The sequence below is a fragment of the Penicillium canescens genome, assembly GCF_028828765.1.
Source record: "Penicillium canescens strain IBT 15451 chromosome Unknown utg000005l_segment0_segment0, whole genome shotgun sequence".
Lineage (NCBI taxonomy): Eukaryota > Fungi > Ascomycota > Eurotiomycetes > Eurotiales > Aspergillaceae > Penicillium > Penicillium canescens.
Genome location: NW_026703967.1, coordinates 1875621 through 1889787, shown reverse-complemented (window position 1 = coordinate 1889787; position 14167 = coordinate 1875621). Strand labels below are relative to the sequence as shown.

The following is a 14167-nucleotide window of genomic DNA, read 5'->3' as shown; positions in this document are numbered from 1 at the left end:
ACTCACTTCAGAGAAAATGCACATCTTATTCCTAGCGTAGGGTGAAATTGGCATAATTCCGGAACGAAAGACAGCGGAAGCTTGCCGCAATAGCAACGCCATCCTGCAGTTCTTGGCTTCCTGAGAAATCCGTGGGGAAGATGCTATTCGTATATCCGTGTCAGTCGCAAGCTCTTGCTATAGCCAATAGCATTGCCTGGCCAAGTGAGTGAGTCGCACTTGTGCGGTAAAGCTGATACCCCACATGAAGATCACTCCGCTCATGTACGTTTATGCAAAGCTCAACTCTTTCGAGGGCCTCCCGCCTATGTTACATAGGTCTTAGGGAGAGCCATATTCGGATTTTTGGGCCTCGGGTCTTTGGTGTGACGGAGGACTTCTTCCAGCCTCGAGTCTTCAATTCTCAAATATTTAAACTAGGGTATTTCTTAGCCATTCGGTGTCATACCAAGGATAATCTGCCTGCACCTGAGGCAACCCTCCTGGTCAAAAGGGTCATTGCAAGGAAGACTATATTGCCTCCAAGACTATCACTGAAGGAACCTTCCATTGGTCTCCTCAACAAGCGCGACGCGTCATACTTGACCGGGTTGTTAGTGCGCGTCCTTCTTTGTTGATTCTGTCCTTCTTTCGCTTTTGGTGTCGCTGGATTTCTGTAAGAATACGCCCGGAAGACCAAGACTTTGGCATATCACGAGGATTCGCAGGGTCATGGAATTGGGACATGCTCGCGTTGTGACTAAGTCAGATACGATCACTTGGACTATCAAAATAGTATTTTATGGGAGTATTTCAATGTGAGTAACGGATATATAGGAGCGGATGTATACCCCGCAGCGGAACTATCAGGCGGGGGATCAGCGGAGACTTGGCAGTGTAGGGTTTGCCCCGACTACATATATTGCGTTGTTAGGATCTTCACCCGTCATCACTTTATCAAGGTATCGACTATTCAAGTTCTATTCTAAAATGGGTAATCTTCCAGTGACGACTCTTGAAGCACTTAAAAGCCGAATTGACTCGGCCTGCGTCGACCCTGACAACGGACTACCGGGCGCTGCTGCTGCAGTTGTTGGAAAGAATGGAAAGTTGTTGTTCTCTCACGCAGGCGGACAGAGAGGACACGGAAGCACCGAGCCACTGGCAACCGACAGTGTCTTTTGGATCGCGTCATGCACAAAATTGATCACTGGGATTGCATGCATGCAGCTTGTGGAACAGGGGCAGCTCTCCTTGGATGATGCCAACGAACTTGAACGCATCTGCCCAGAGCTGAAGGACGTGAAAGTCCTGCAAGAAGATGGCACATTGGTCGAAAAAACGAGGGGCATTACGTTGAGGATGCTATTGACCCACACAGGTCAGTGATTGCCGCCAGATTTACATCAAGCTTGCTTTCTGATGTCGAAAAATGTAGCTGGCTTTGGATATGCCTTCATGAATACCAAATTACGGGACTCCAGCCGCCCGATTGGCTTCGACGAGTTCTCGGGATATTTCAGTGACTTCAAGCAGCCGCTTGTGCACCAGCCAGGAGAAGCCTGGGAGTATGGTGTAAGAACGCATATCTTTTGACCTCAGGGCCACAGATGCTGACATTTATGGCATATAATAGGTAAATATCGATTGGGTAGGCGTTGTGATTGAACGTGTTACCAAGAAGACACTGAATGAATACTTCCACCAACACATCTTTGAGCCACTGGGCCTTACTCAGATATCCATGATCCCAACTTCAGCCATGAAGGAAAAATTAGCCTATATGCACCAGCGAGACTCAACCGGCCGAATCTCTCCTCGGGATCATTTGCTCCGACGACCGCTGACGGTGGAAAACAAATCCGATGTGGAATCACTCTTCAACAGTGGCGGAGCGGGATGTTTCTCGACACCCCAAGATTATTGCCGTATGTCTCTTCATTCAGGATGTATCTTCATTAGCTAATTTTCTTTCCAGAAATCCTAGCGATACTGCTTAACGACGGGACTTCACCAAGTACTGGATCGCAGCTATTGAAAAAAGACACCGTGGACGAAATGTTCCGCGACCAAATCGCGAACCTTCCGCCACTGTCTGAAAAGTACATTCCCGACGCAAAGCCTGATCTGACGAATTCTGGCACAGGACTGCACCCAACCGTTGCCGGGGACCGTCAGGGTTGGGGCCTGACCTTCTTGCTAAGCGGGGGCTTGACGGGTCGTTCTGTGGGAACAGCCCAATGGTCTGGCCTCCCTAATCTTTACTGGTGGTGCGATCGTGACAATGGTTTGGCGGGTATAGTTTGTGCCCAAATCCTGCCGTTTGGCGACGCCCAAGTCCACCAACTGTATCAGGATATTGAGGCAGGAGTGTATAAAGGACTTGCCTCAGCTTAGAGCTGGTGCTTGTATCGCAAGTTAGGTTTAAAAACACACATATCTGAACATAGTAACACCTTTCTCTTGTCTCGACTTGGTAGAGTTTAGAATGGGAGGAGGGGTGGCCTTAGCAGAACTCTCTCGATATCTCAATCGATATAGGATCGTCCTCAAATCAGGAAGGAATTGCTGTGAATCATGCCGATCGAAAAGCAAAGAACGCCAGGTTTCATGATCAAATAGAAGTAAAACCGCTCTAAATTCAGGTCAGAACATTCCAATTCAACAAATGTTATGAGAAACACCCAGCTACTGCCAGAGCGGTAAGACAAGCCTCTTGCTTGTGTGATTAACGCAGGACATAATGAAGATTAGGTAACGTAGAAAGATCAACCACCGAATCGTTCCTATTAAGCTTCATGGATCCTCCAGAATTCAGTTATAGATCAGTGGGATAAAAAGCCCCGTAAGCAAGTACCTGACTATCATCCCAAGTGCAGCTGTCTCAAAGCCACTAGTCGATAGCGAGATAACTGCTCAACAAAGTAATTCCATTGGTGGCTTCGTATGCCAATAATAGCCCCAACTGAAACCACCAACTCCCACAACCCTAGACCCAGGCGTTAACACACAAAGAGCTGAAGCTCAGGTACCTTAGGTACCCCGCAGAATCCCTGTAAGCTGACAAATAATACCAACGCCCAGTTTCCCATTTGAGCCCCGCCAAAATGTGATATATATAATCCAGCCACGGTCGAAACCATGCGGTCGCACAATGCTCACAGACCCTTGGAAACAAATCCCCAAGTCCCAAGTCCCAGGTACCAGCCCACAGCCCCCGAACCAAGAGAGACGGGAGAGGGAAAGAAAGATAAAAAATTAAAAAATAAAAGATAAAAAAGGAATGAACAAGTGTACCTGGCATCCTTCAAGCCAATAAGTACCCTGGGAACCCAACAGTCACGCCAAGGTATCGGAAACAGCCATATGGAACAGATAACAAAAAGCAAAAAGCTCCGAGGTTCGGATAATTCCCCTAGATAAGCCGGCATGAAAAGTAGATCTACATCTATATCTATGGTGTACATCTACATCTCCCATCTGCAGTGTATTTACATGGCAGTCAGATGACCCCCACACGGTGCACCCACCCCCTGGGATCGGAGCCTGAGTCTGAGGGGAACGTGTTGTTTACAAGATGGCTGGGCAAATCTGGTGCGCGTACTACATGTTGAGTCATATTGCCCTGGATTGCAGATGCAGAGTACAGATGCAAGTCAGTAGGTGTGGTGGTTGGGGCCAATAAGGTCGGGGTGTTGGACGAGGCAGGGTGCTTTGTTCGTTTTTGGTTTTTGCATGTGATCCTCTTCAGCCTCTGTGTATTGTGTACTTGGTGTGTAGTTTGTGGTGTGTATATGAGATATGTGAGATATGAGTTATCAAGGCGTTGGTTTGGAGAGGGGTCTAGATGGGGTTTATGGGTGTATATCTGTGCCGTCGTTTCGAGTTACCCAAGATTTAAATCTGCAAATCTGCAATAATAAATAATACTATATTACTATAATACTATAATACTATATTACTATATTACTATATTACTATATTACTATACAGTGTACCTGTGGGCGGCTCCTTTACGTGGCCAGGTACGCAGACACATGGATGGTCCTGGCATGATGTGCAGAACATCCCCTATGATTGGATGGGTAACACGGGATAGGCAGACCGCTTGAAAGGCAAAGTGATCGCCTTTCTCCAGGGGCGAAACAAGGTCGACATATAGAGATCTCCATACTTCGAGTCAACGACGTCAGCACTGAGGGGAACTTATCGATAAGCCCTGCAGGTACCTGGCTCTACTTGGCCGTGCGCCCCCATGCCAGCCCCAGTGGCGTCCTGCAGATGTACCTACAGGTACCCGTCCTTACATCCCCTCTCAAAATCCTGTTGTATGTCTATCTTATATATATATGGGACACTTGGGAGGGGTAAGGAGGGGAAGTTAACGTCAGTGCCGATCGAATCAGTGGGGAAAATGGAATACATATACAGTCAACTCTCGCTTATACCACAGCATACTATCCAAGCCAAATTACGTGGTATAATTGAGTTGTGTTTTGGTGAGAGGATGACATAATATTTGACAAGCTAACTCTAAGCCCTAATACCTATTTAGTCTTCCATCCCATCATCTGATCCAAAGTCACCTGACGTTTCTCATCAATCTGAATCCTGCCAAAGTCGCTGATTAAGCTCTCAATTTGTCTAATATGGTCCGAGGTACCCTTTTCTTTGCTACAAACCCATAGTAGGATATCCTGGAGGCTGTCCAATATAGCAGAATTAGACAGAAGCTCAGGTGGGGGCCCATCAATGTCAATATCCTGAATTTCTGAGGTTGTTGGGGCAATATATATATCTTGCTCATTGGTCTCATCTCGCCCTTCAGTCCCATCTTCTAACATGTCTTCGTCCGAAGGGTTCAAAAACTCGTCAAATGGCACAATATCTTTATCACCAAGCTTATCAATTGCTTGATTATATAGACTTTCAATCTCATCACTCAATCCGGGCTCGGAAAATAGTGCAGACTCAGGTGCGGACTCGGGCGCGGACTCAGGTATAGGTATAGACTTTGGACTAATCAAAGTACTTTGTTTAAAGCAATTGATAATCGTTTGGTCTGATACACTTGTTCTCCAAACTTGCGTTACCCAGGTAACAGTATAATAAATGCTCATTCTTTGTTTTGGGTCTATCCCACGATCAAGAAAAGCAATCATATAGCGCATCCATTTCTTCCGATAATGGTGCTTCAAGTTTTGGATAATACCTTGGTCCAAGGGTTGATAAATTGAAGTTGCGTTTGCTGGCAAAAAAACAACCGTAATCCGGGGTGGTGGTGGCGCTCGCTGGAGTCCAATAACATGTGGTGAAGCATTGTCTAAAAGGAGCAAAGCTTTCTTATCTAAGGGAATACGCCCATAGAAAGATCGCAACCAGTCCTCCATAATGTCATGACGCATCCATGCTGCCTTGTTGTGACGCCAAACACATCCCAGAGCTCGGAAATTAACCCCCCGGAGTGCGCGAGGGGTTTTTGCTGTGCCAATCAACCATAAAGGGACTCGATCGGAACCATCCGCATTTGATGCAACAACAATAGTGATTCGTGTTTTATCAAGCTTTTTGCCAGCAATTTTTCCCTTTGAAAGACCACCATTTGGCATACGTCGCCAAAATAGGCCAGTTTCATCCATATTGTAGATTTCGGACGGTTTGAATTGATTGCAAATCGATTTGGTGCTTTTGATCTGATCATGTACCGAGGATGGGACTGAGGCAGCTTCTCCGTGGAAAGTATGATATTGAAGAGAGTGGCGTTGTTTGAAGCGAGTTAACCAACCCTCAGAGAATTGAGGTTTGGTCCGATCTTTGTATTCCGGTATTTGTCTCCAAAGCTCAGCTGCTTTAGTTTGGATCAAAGGGCCATTTATTGGTATTCCATTGCCAATATGGTTATCTGCCCAGTCATATAGCTTTTGGTCCAATAATGGCCAATGAGAGGATGAAGATCGTTTGTTTGCCCCTGCAGGGCCCGTATCAAGATAATTGTATTTGGATGAAAGGATCCTTGATATGGTTGACCGGTCAATCACTTGTTTGAATTGGTCCTCAAACCACTTAGCACATGCAGTCTGCGTGGGCTTTGGGCTAGTATTAGACCAAAATGCCCGTAGTGCCTGTTTCTGCGCGTCTGATATACCCAATTTGGTACGCTTTGGTCCCATTCTGACGCGCTTGGGTGGGGTCGGGAGGGTAGGAGAGCTTGTAGATTGAGGCATTCTGATTGGTTGATTGCGCTGACTAAGCAGATTTGAGAGGAAGAAAGTGTGGTAAAACAAAATGTGTTATATTCTGTCAATTTATATGGAAAAAACTGGAATGAAGGGGCCATCCAAGCAAGGGATGTGTTATTATCAAGAATGTGCAATATCCCACCGTGGTATAAGCGAGAGTTGACTGTAATTTACATGATTCTAGTCCAGGGATCCGTGTTCTAACGCCTCTCACTTCCCTACCAATCGCGCTGCATTATAGCATGGCGCCTATCCCAGGGGCTAACGCACCGGTCAAGAACCAGGGTAAATCATAATAAATTAAAGGATAAGGCAAAGGCTGGAGCCAGTAAGCACATCATCCACATCTGGCGTGGCGTCACACATCTCGATGGGGTTTTCCACATATACTTGGACTCGTAATGCAAAGGCCGAGTAACCAAAGATCCAGGATTAAAGTACATTTAAGCACAACGAGAACCACGGGATCTGGGATGGGATGCACAGCAGAGATGCCGTTTGCAGGCATGGGGAAAGTTTAGTAGCGACGCAGGCACATCGCGGGATTAGTCCCAGGGGGTGAAAGTTTCAGAGTACTGGGGTTGCCTGAATGCGGCTTGAACGGAGGGGCCGGATCGTAGGTGACGAATCCTTTTAGTTGACTTTGTACAGTACGGGGGGGTTAAGTTACTAGGGAGTGAATGGGAAGAAATGTACATGAGATCTGTCTCTTATCTATAATTAACATGGGCTCGGACTTTCTCTTCGTATACCGATATACAGAGTAGTTAGTCTACGATGTGTATGACGGTAAGGGAAGAGTATAGATATAACCCTAAACTGTCTCCATAAGGGTCTCGATCGTGTCCAGAACCAAACTGTTCAAGACTTGGCGAGAGGGTTCCCAGGGTCCGCAGGTGTTAACGTCAAGGACTTTTACCCTTTATACTTGCCTAGGTGAATATAGCTATACTCCGTACTGGTGAAACATGTCGGTAGCCCCGGAAGTCTGAGGTGCCTGGGATCGTCTTTTGCCCCTCGCTTCCGATAAGAATCGTCACCATTTCCCTGGAGTCCTTTTCGGATCTTTTCCCTTCTGACGATCCCTTACACACCCTCCTTTTGAATTACTTACATTTCTTACAATTTCTACATTTTCTTTGATCCCTTGCGTCCAAACTGGGTCTCTCACACATTCCACTCCCCTCTCTCCACACCCCCTCCAGAGTAAGCATTTCAATCGTACGTGAAATCAGATCTCTTTGTTTTTTTACCCCAGCCTCTCTCCAGTAGCCCTTACTGAGATTGCCATGTTCACAGTCAATCTCGCCTCCAGACTCCGAGTGCCCGCTTATTCCGTAGCCTTGTGCTTCCGAATCGCCATAGAGACGTATAGAATCCCAACTGGCCCTGGGGTGAATATTCCGGGTCGGGTTGGCTTTGCGACCACTGGTGGTTAGGTCCGAACTTGGGGGTGACCTGACATCACTCCCGCCTCTCCAGCATGACCTCCTTCCTCCCTGTGAACAACTCTGCCCCTGAAGAAATGGATGGAGCTGCCACGCCGCGTGCGAATCCAACCAAGGTGCCAAGCACACCAGAGGGGTCTTCGTCGACGGACCAAAATCCGGTCTCACACAGCCGCGATGCTCCAACCCACGTCCGAACCCCCTCCATGTCAGACGAACCGATGCACGATTCCGAGGGCGAACAGGACGATTCCGACCACGATCACGATCCAGGGAGCAACGCCCCGCCGTCCAAGAAGAAGAAGGGTCAACGTTTCTTCTGCGACGCCTTTCCGCCCTGCAACCTGAGCTTCACCCGCAGCGAACATCTGGCTCGCCACATTCGCAAGCACACCGGAGAACGTCCCTTCCAGTGCCATTGCTCTCGACGCTTTTCACGGCTTGATAACCTCCGACAACACGCCCAGACCGTCCACGTCAATGAAGAGATACCGGGGGATTCGCTGGCCGCCACGGGAACTCGGTTCCAGCGCCAGGTCCGGACGGATCGCGTGCGGCCCCCAGGCCGGGCCCGGGCAGGCACAGGAGGGAGTCAAGGCGGCCACAGTCGGGGTCACAGCCGGAACCTGTCGACCTCGAGCATCGCGTCAACCGCTTCTACATTCAGTCAACCACCGGAACTTCGACGGCGCCCACCGCCGCTGATCATGGCCAACGACCCAGCGGCTCGATCCCGATTGGCAATGGACTCCATGGGAGAGCCTCCGAGCACTCCTCCAGGTCAGATCCGTGGCATTGGTCCGTCTACCGCAGCGTCCCCGTACACCCCTTCCAATATGTTTGCCGCAGGTGGGGGAAGCCCTCAATATGCTTCGCCCATGTCATCCGCTGGTTTCTGGGAAGGTAAAACGGCCGCCCGTCGTCTCTCGGTGCCAACTAGTAGCAACCCTTTCCTCGCACATGGCAACGCATACCCTCCGCCCTATCACGCAGCCCCGGGCGCACCTTATTCCAACGCAACTGGTGTGTTTGCTAGCCCCGCCAGCACCAACTACTCTGTGTCTCGTGACGAGGGCGCGTTGAATGCCGCCGAGGCAGAGATGCGGAGGAGAACGTGGCACCCATCATCTTACACAGGGTTCCCTCGACCCGGAACTAGTGGCTTGAATCACTATCACACCCCCGATACTGTTCCGGCATCATTTGGTGCAAATGGGACCGAGCAACCTCCCCGGCTGCCCGGTATTGAGAGTTTCGACAAGGTAGTCTCCCGGCCTTTAACCCCGCCCACTCGGAAAGACAGCCCAATGCAGATCGATGGCCATCAGCGCCCTCCAAATAACGCCTTTGGAGCCGGTTTCAACTATACACAACCATCTCATCGCCCACCACCACCTATCTCTGGCCCAGGCCATCGACGCGGCCATGTATCGTGGGATATGTCTTTGCATCATAACCTGACCGGACTGGATATCCGGGATCGGCGTCCTTCGAACGCCTCTGCCTCGCAATGGAGCCAACAGACCATTGCAGAACTCCAAAATGTATCTTCCCGCCCATCTTCTTCTTATCAACCTGCATTTGGACCAACAGCCGAAAGAAGCCCAGAAGAGCCCCGCGGACATCGCCCCAGCATTTCAACCAGTAGCCGAACGCGCACCTCCCCGGAGGATTCGAGTAGCAGCGAGGGCGTCCATACCCCATCCACGGCATCAGTCGATTACCATCCCGCGATCGTGCACAGCAGCGGATACATCGAATCTCAAGACTCTGTCCCCTCCGAGCATCCTCCCCCGGTAGGAACCTCTCTCCGAACGGACGGCTATCGGCCCGGTTACTAATACGGTCATAGATCTGTGGTCGACAGTCCTCCCACACGGACGGCTATCAACCCCACGACCGGGAACCCCGAAACGACGTTTTCACAGACGCCGCCCGCAACTCGGGCATGGGCCGCCTCGAGGCTCTCGTTGCCGTCGCCACGAACGAGAACAAAGGAGCTGCAAAACTGTTCCTGTAAATTGTCATTGTTTTGATAAATTATTCTCCCTCTCGACATATCTGAATCACCCTCGCTTTCAATTATAAGCCTGAAAAGCCATCTTTCATCACATCCTCGGCATCCAGCATCTCGATATGTTTTCGATCTCAGCAACCACCCTCCTCTTCCGCCTATCATTTCCTACTCTACGCCCAACCTTCAACGTACCGGGCTCATGGTAGCCCTTCCAATTCTTTTCCTATATGTTTCAGGGATTCGCACGCCTTCCTCATAGTTATGACATATGATCATGACAGACGAAACCCTTGATGAAGTGACGACATAACGAGACGACTGATACACGACACGGAAACGGTGCCCCATCTTTCTTTTATCTTGTGTTCGGGAGTCTATTGTTTCTTTTTCCTTTGGCTTTTTTGTTTGTGATTCGTGATTCGGGATGGCTTTACTTTTCTTCTTCCAGTCTCTGATCTGCATTTTGGATACTTGGTTCTGATTCCGATTCTGGATTGGACATACATACCTCACTTGCGAGCTGAATGTCCGGCGTTCGCGTGGGATGGCACTTGGATCTTGTATGGGTGGAGTCGCTTGTGCATGACATGACATGACGGATACCCCAGTCATTGACCTTGTCCATTTGAGGTCATTCCATTTTCCATTTTCGTCTCCATTTTGGTCGTGGTTTGGCTGAGGTTGCTTTTACCATTTACTACTGGCGGACTTTCTGTCTTTTGCCTTCTCCTTCTCTTCAACTTATCTTATCGAGTCATGCTCGATCTCTCCATCCCAATCACCCTTCCTCTCCTCTTCCACACCTCTCTCCCTCTACCTACCTCTTTTCCGTTTTTGTGTCTTACTATATTACTCTTTGGTGGATTACGTCGTTTTTTCTTATATTTATCTTTTTACGGACTATAGGGAATCTTGGATAACTGTTATGAACTGAATATGACTGAAATGCATTTATACTGTGGATCGTACCTCCTGTTGGCCCTTCCCTTCCCTTCCTTCCCTATCTCTCACCAAATATGTATATTTAGCTTATATCTCGTGTGTATTGCCACCGGTCCCGGTCTTGACTACGATTTCTCTCCTGTGAGTGGTGTGTAGAGAGAATGGATGTGGAACTTCCCGCTGGAGCCGGGGTAGAAGGAGGTCGATATATATCTCACTCCGCAGCGAGATATCATCAGCGAAATATACATAACCGAAACAGAACTTCACATTATGAGTGGAAGGGCGGTCCACGACAATTTTATAATTCGCCGCCTCACTTCCCTCCCCAAACACACACAGAGAGAGGTGTCCATGGCTTGATGCAAGCCCGGTCAGATAGGAAGACTGCTTATTGGATATTGGACAAGGATGGGACCACTACCTAACCCAAGTGGGCAGGTTAGCCTATATAAGCCCTAGATCTTTTCAATTTATCTCCTAATCTCCTACCATGATAAGCCCCGCTCGTATTATGGCATTGTGAAGAAATCAGATTTTTTAGATGGAAGATCAGACAATGAAATGTGAAGACTGATGGACATCTGTACTGTTTAGTGATTGGACCACGTGGTGTTCATCGCCCGGGTATCGTACACCTGGCCATGCAGGAGGCTCATCTGGTGGTATGGGGTTGTTGTACTGTAGTTCAATGTGACGAGATGAGACCTGGATGTGGATGTGAAGGATTCCTTGCTTTCCTTGAAATTGTTGATAGATATGTGTGGACTACGTGTATATCTTGATGGCGTCGGACACAAATAACATGAATTATCTTTCCATGGTCTACAAGGACATATTCGCAAAAGTCAGGGCTGACGACAGGGGTATTCACACCCATGGCGTTCGCATCCGGGCCATCCTGTGAGGGGAAACAACTGTCAGAGCACTGGCTCATTTATTTTGCTTTTTTAAAACAAAATAAATATCCCTAATGTCTTGGGAAGCTTTTGAACTTCTGAAAATATGCATCAGATGGATCCACTGGGGTTCCCAGACCACGTAAGGTCTCGAAATGTCTCTAGTTACGCAGTGAAGGTCGGAGACATTGCAGGAACTAGTCATTGCGTTATAGGTATGAGATGGCAAGGCAATGAGAGGTACATCATGGTGAATGCTGACCCCGTCATATAGGAATCAAAAGCAAGTCCGGATCCTCGCTTCCTTCGGTATTGAATCTAATGGATATGCAGTCTATCTGTACGCAACTCCCAATCACAATGATGCTATTCCCATGCTCTTGTTGGAGATACGAAAGGTTCTTCTTCAACGATATACGGCAGATGTATCGAGCATGCCGATGGCAGCCGGGTTCACCATTAAAGATGATGATGGGAAGGATGTGTGTCGCGAGTTTCAGCGAGATCTGATGAACTGTGGGTTTCGGGGTGAGCATATCGTCAAGCACTATGACGAGTTGAGAAACCATTTGTACGAATTGAGGCGAAGTTTCAATGATAAGAGCCTCGATATTACGATCCTTCAAGTGAAGTATGTACACACTAGACGTTGATTCCAATTGATGAAGCGAACTGACAGGCTTAGTGCATCTTCCGGACAGTCACCTCGATCAGGGGAAATGCCGAAGCCACGCAAAGTCTCTGTTCATATAGAGCTGCAACAAGACGAGCCACGAAGGAACGGAGATCAAATGAAGCCGAAGATCAATCAGAATACCGAACAGCCACTGCCTCCCAAACCGAAACGCTACTTCGTGAACGGCAAGATTGTCGAAATGGATGATTCAACCCAAGAATATCACTCGGAGCCAGATTCGCGAAGACAGCATGAACGACGGACACGACAGCAACAGTTTCGACCTGAATCGCCTTCAGGCTGGAGTTCAGCGTCGACAGTGGGCTCGAGACCGTCCATGAAAGAACACCAGCGACCGTTTGTACACAACTACAAAGCACAAGTCTCCCCCGAGCAGTCCAACCCTGCTATCCCCGGCCAGGTTCCTGGCATGCCCGTTCATACCAACCATCCAATGTATACCGGCTTCCAACCAATACCAAACCCTTACATATCTTCCCAGAATGGGTATCCTCCACCACAAGCCTATTACGCCTACGCATATCAAAATACCCCAATGTCATACTTCCAACCACCTCCTCTGCACCAGGGTTATACATATGGAGCATCGTTCACATATCCCTACCCACCATATCCAAACCAATACCCAAACCATGAGAACAACACAACTACACCCCAACCAACCAACCAACACTTTCCACACAATTTCCCATTCGACCCAAACAAAACACAAGCGAACCAACACCAACCCGTCCTCCAACTAACATGGGAAAAAGTCCCCCAAAAAGACCTCCACCCACTGATCCACCTGCCAACCCTCCCAGAAGGCTGGGACTGGCGGCTCGACAAAATCAACCGCCTCTTCTACGTGGATACATACGCGCACGGGCAAGAAAAAATGTTTCTGGAAACCGCCGATAGAAGAACCGCACGAAGAAGAAAGCCGCAACATGCCCGGCTGGGAACGGACCTGTACGATTTACGGCCGTGTTTTCTGGACGCATGTCCAATCAAAGATTGTGTCTTATGAGTTTCCTGGGTCTTGTCGGCAGTTTAAGCATAGTTCGGCTGGAGAATTGCATCTGGGTTCGAATGGGTTCGATGCTGAGTCGTTGCGGTGGAGGCATTGGTCGAGTGTTGATCTTGGGTTGTTTGTGCTTGATGATTCTGAGGTTGCGTGTCGGATTTCTAGGAAGGTTTGGCGGGAGGGTATTTCTGATGAAGCTGTTGGCGTTAGAGGGGAGTTGTGGTGGGGGAATCCTAGTGTTTGGCAGCGGTGTCTGAGGTTGTCGACGTGGTGTCGGCCTAGTGTGGAGAGTGTTCTTTCTGAAGTTGAGGTGCCTTTGACTGGGGATGATGGTCTTGGGGATGAGATTAGAGACATGGGTTTCGAAGATAAGGTGAGTTGTTGTGCAAGTGTTTCTACTAATATTGTTTCTAAAGTTGACGTTGATTGATATTCTTTATTTAGGATGGGTTTTACTCTGGCAATGCAACCTGCAATTCGGTTAGAGGATCATCCTTGTATATGAGTTCGAATTATCAAAGGGCGTCGGTCGAGGATATAACTGAAGACGAGGCACACAAGCAACATGCCTACTAGACTGGGGGATTAAGGGCATGAAAATGATGATATTCCCAGATGACGTATACTCATCAGTTCAACAACCTCCCCAGCCTTATAGTCACAAACCAATTAGGTCGGGAGGAAACCTTGACCCTTCCAAGGTTGGTCAATATGAGGCGATGACTTGTAGGTGACGTCGACGGGCGTCTGGTAGTTCTCCACATGTTACTACACTGTAGCTGCAACCAGAACAGCACAACTCATCTCGATGTATGAAATCTCTCGAAGTAAAAAGTTCAACGAAGGATAAAGCCAGCAGTAAATCATTGACAGAACAAGTATAATAAATCAAAATCAAAAGTGATAGGTGTAAAAAAGAAGTGAAGGTGGAGGGTCTAGG

General features: G+C 48.4%; 3 protein-coding genes across 3 annotated transcripts; all 3 read left to right on the top strand.

Annotated features, from left to right (window-relative positions):
• Positions 1–969: 969 nt before the first annotated feature.
• Positions 970–2376, top strand: N7446_008300 (serine hydrolase domain-containing protein; the record flags this gene model as incomplete). The annotated part of the gene is made up of 4 exons (XM_058517045.1): positions 970–1360; positions 1418–1554; positions 1616–1907; positions 1958–2376. 4 exons carry the CDS (start codon positions 970–972, stop codon positions 2374–2376), a joined length of 1239 nt encoding a protein of 412 aa, XP_058370691.1.
• Positions 2377–7701: 5325 nt separating this feature from the next.
• N7446_008299 (C2H2-type zinc finger protein) lies at positions 7702–9686 on the top strand (the record flags this gene model as incomplete). The annotated part of the gene is made up of 2 exons (XM_058517044.1): positions 7702–9462; positions 9519–9686. The coding sequence occupies 2 exons, from the start codon at positions 7702–7704 to the stop codon at positions 9684–9686; spliced, it is 1929 nt and encodes a 642-aa protein (XP_058370690.1).
• Positions 9687–11958: 2272 nt separating this feature from the next.
• N7446_008298 (uncharacterized protein) lies at positions 11959–14106 on the top strand (the record flags this gene model as incomplete). The annotated part of the gene is made up of 4 exons (XM_058517043.1): positions 11959–12155; positions 12204–13172; positions 13264–13600; positions 13672–14106. 4 exons carry the CDS (start codon positions 11959–11961, stop codon positions 13801–13803), a joined length of 1635 nt encoding a protein of 544 aa, XP_058370689.1. The 3' UTR covers positions 13804–14106.
• Positions 14107–14167: the final 61 nt, after the last annotated feature.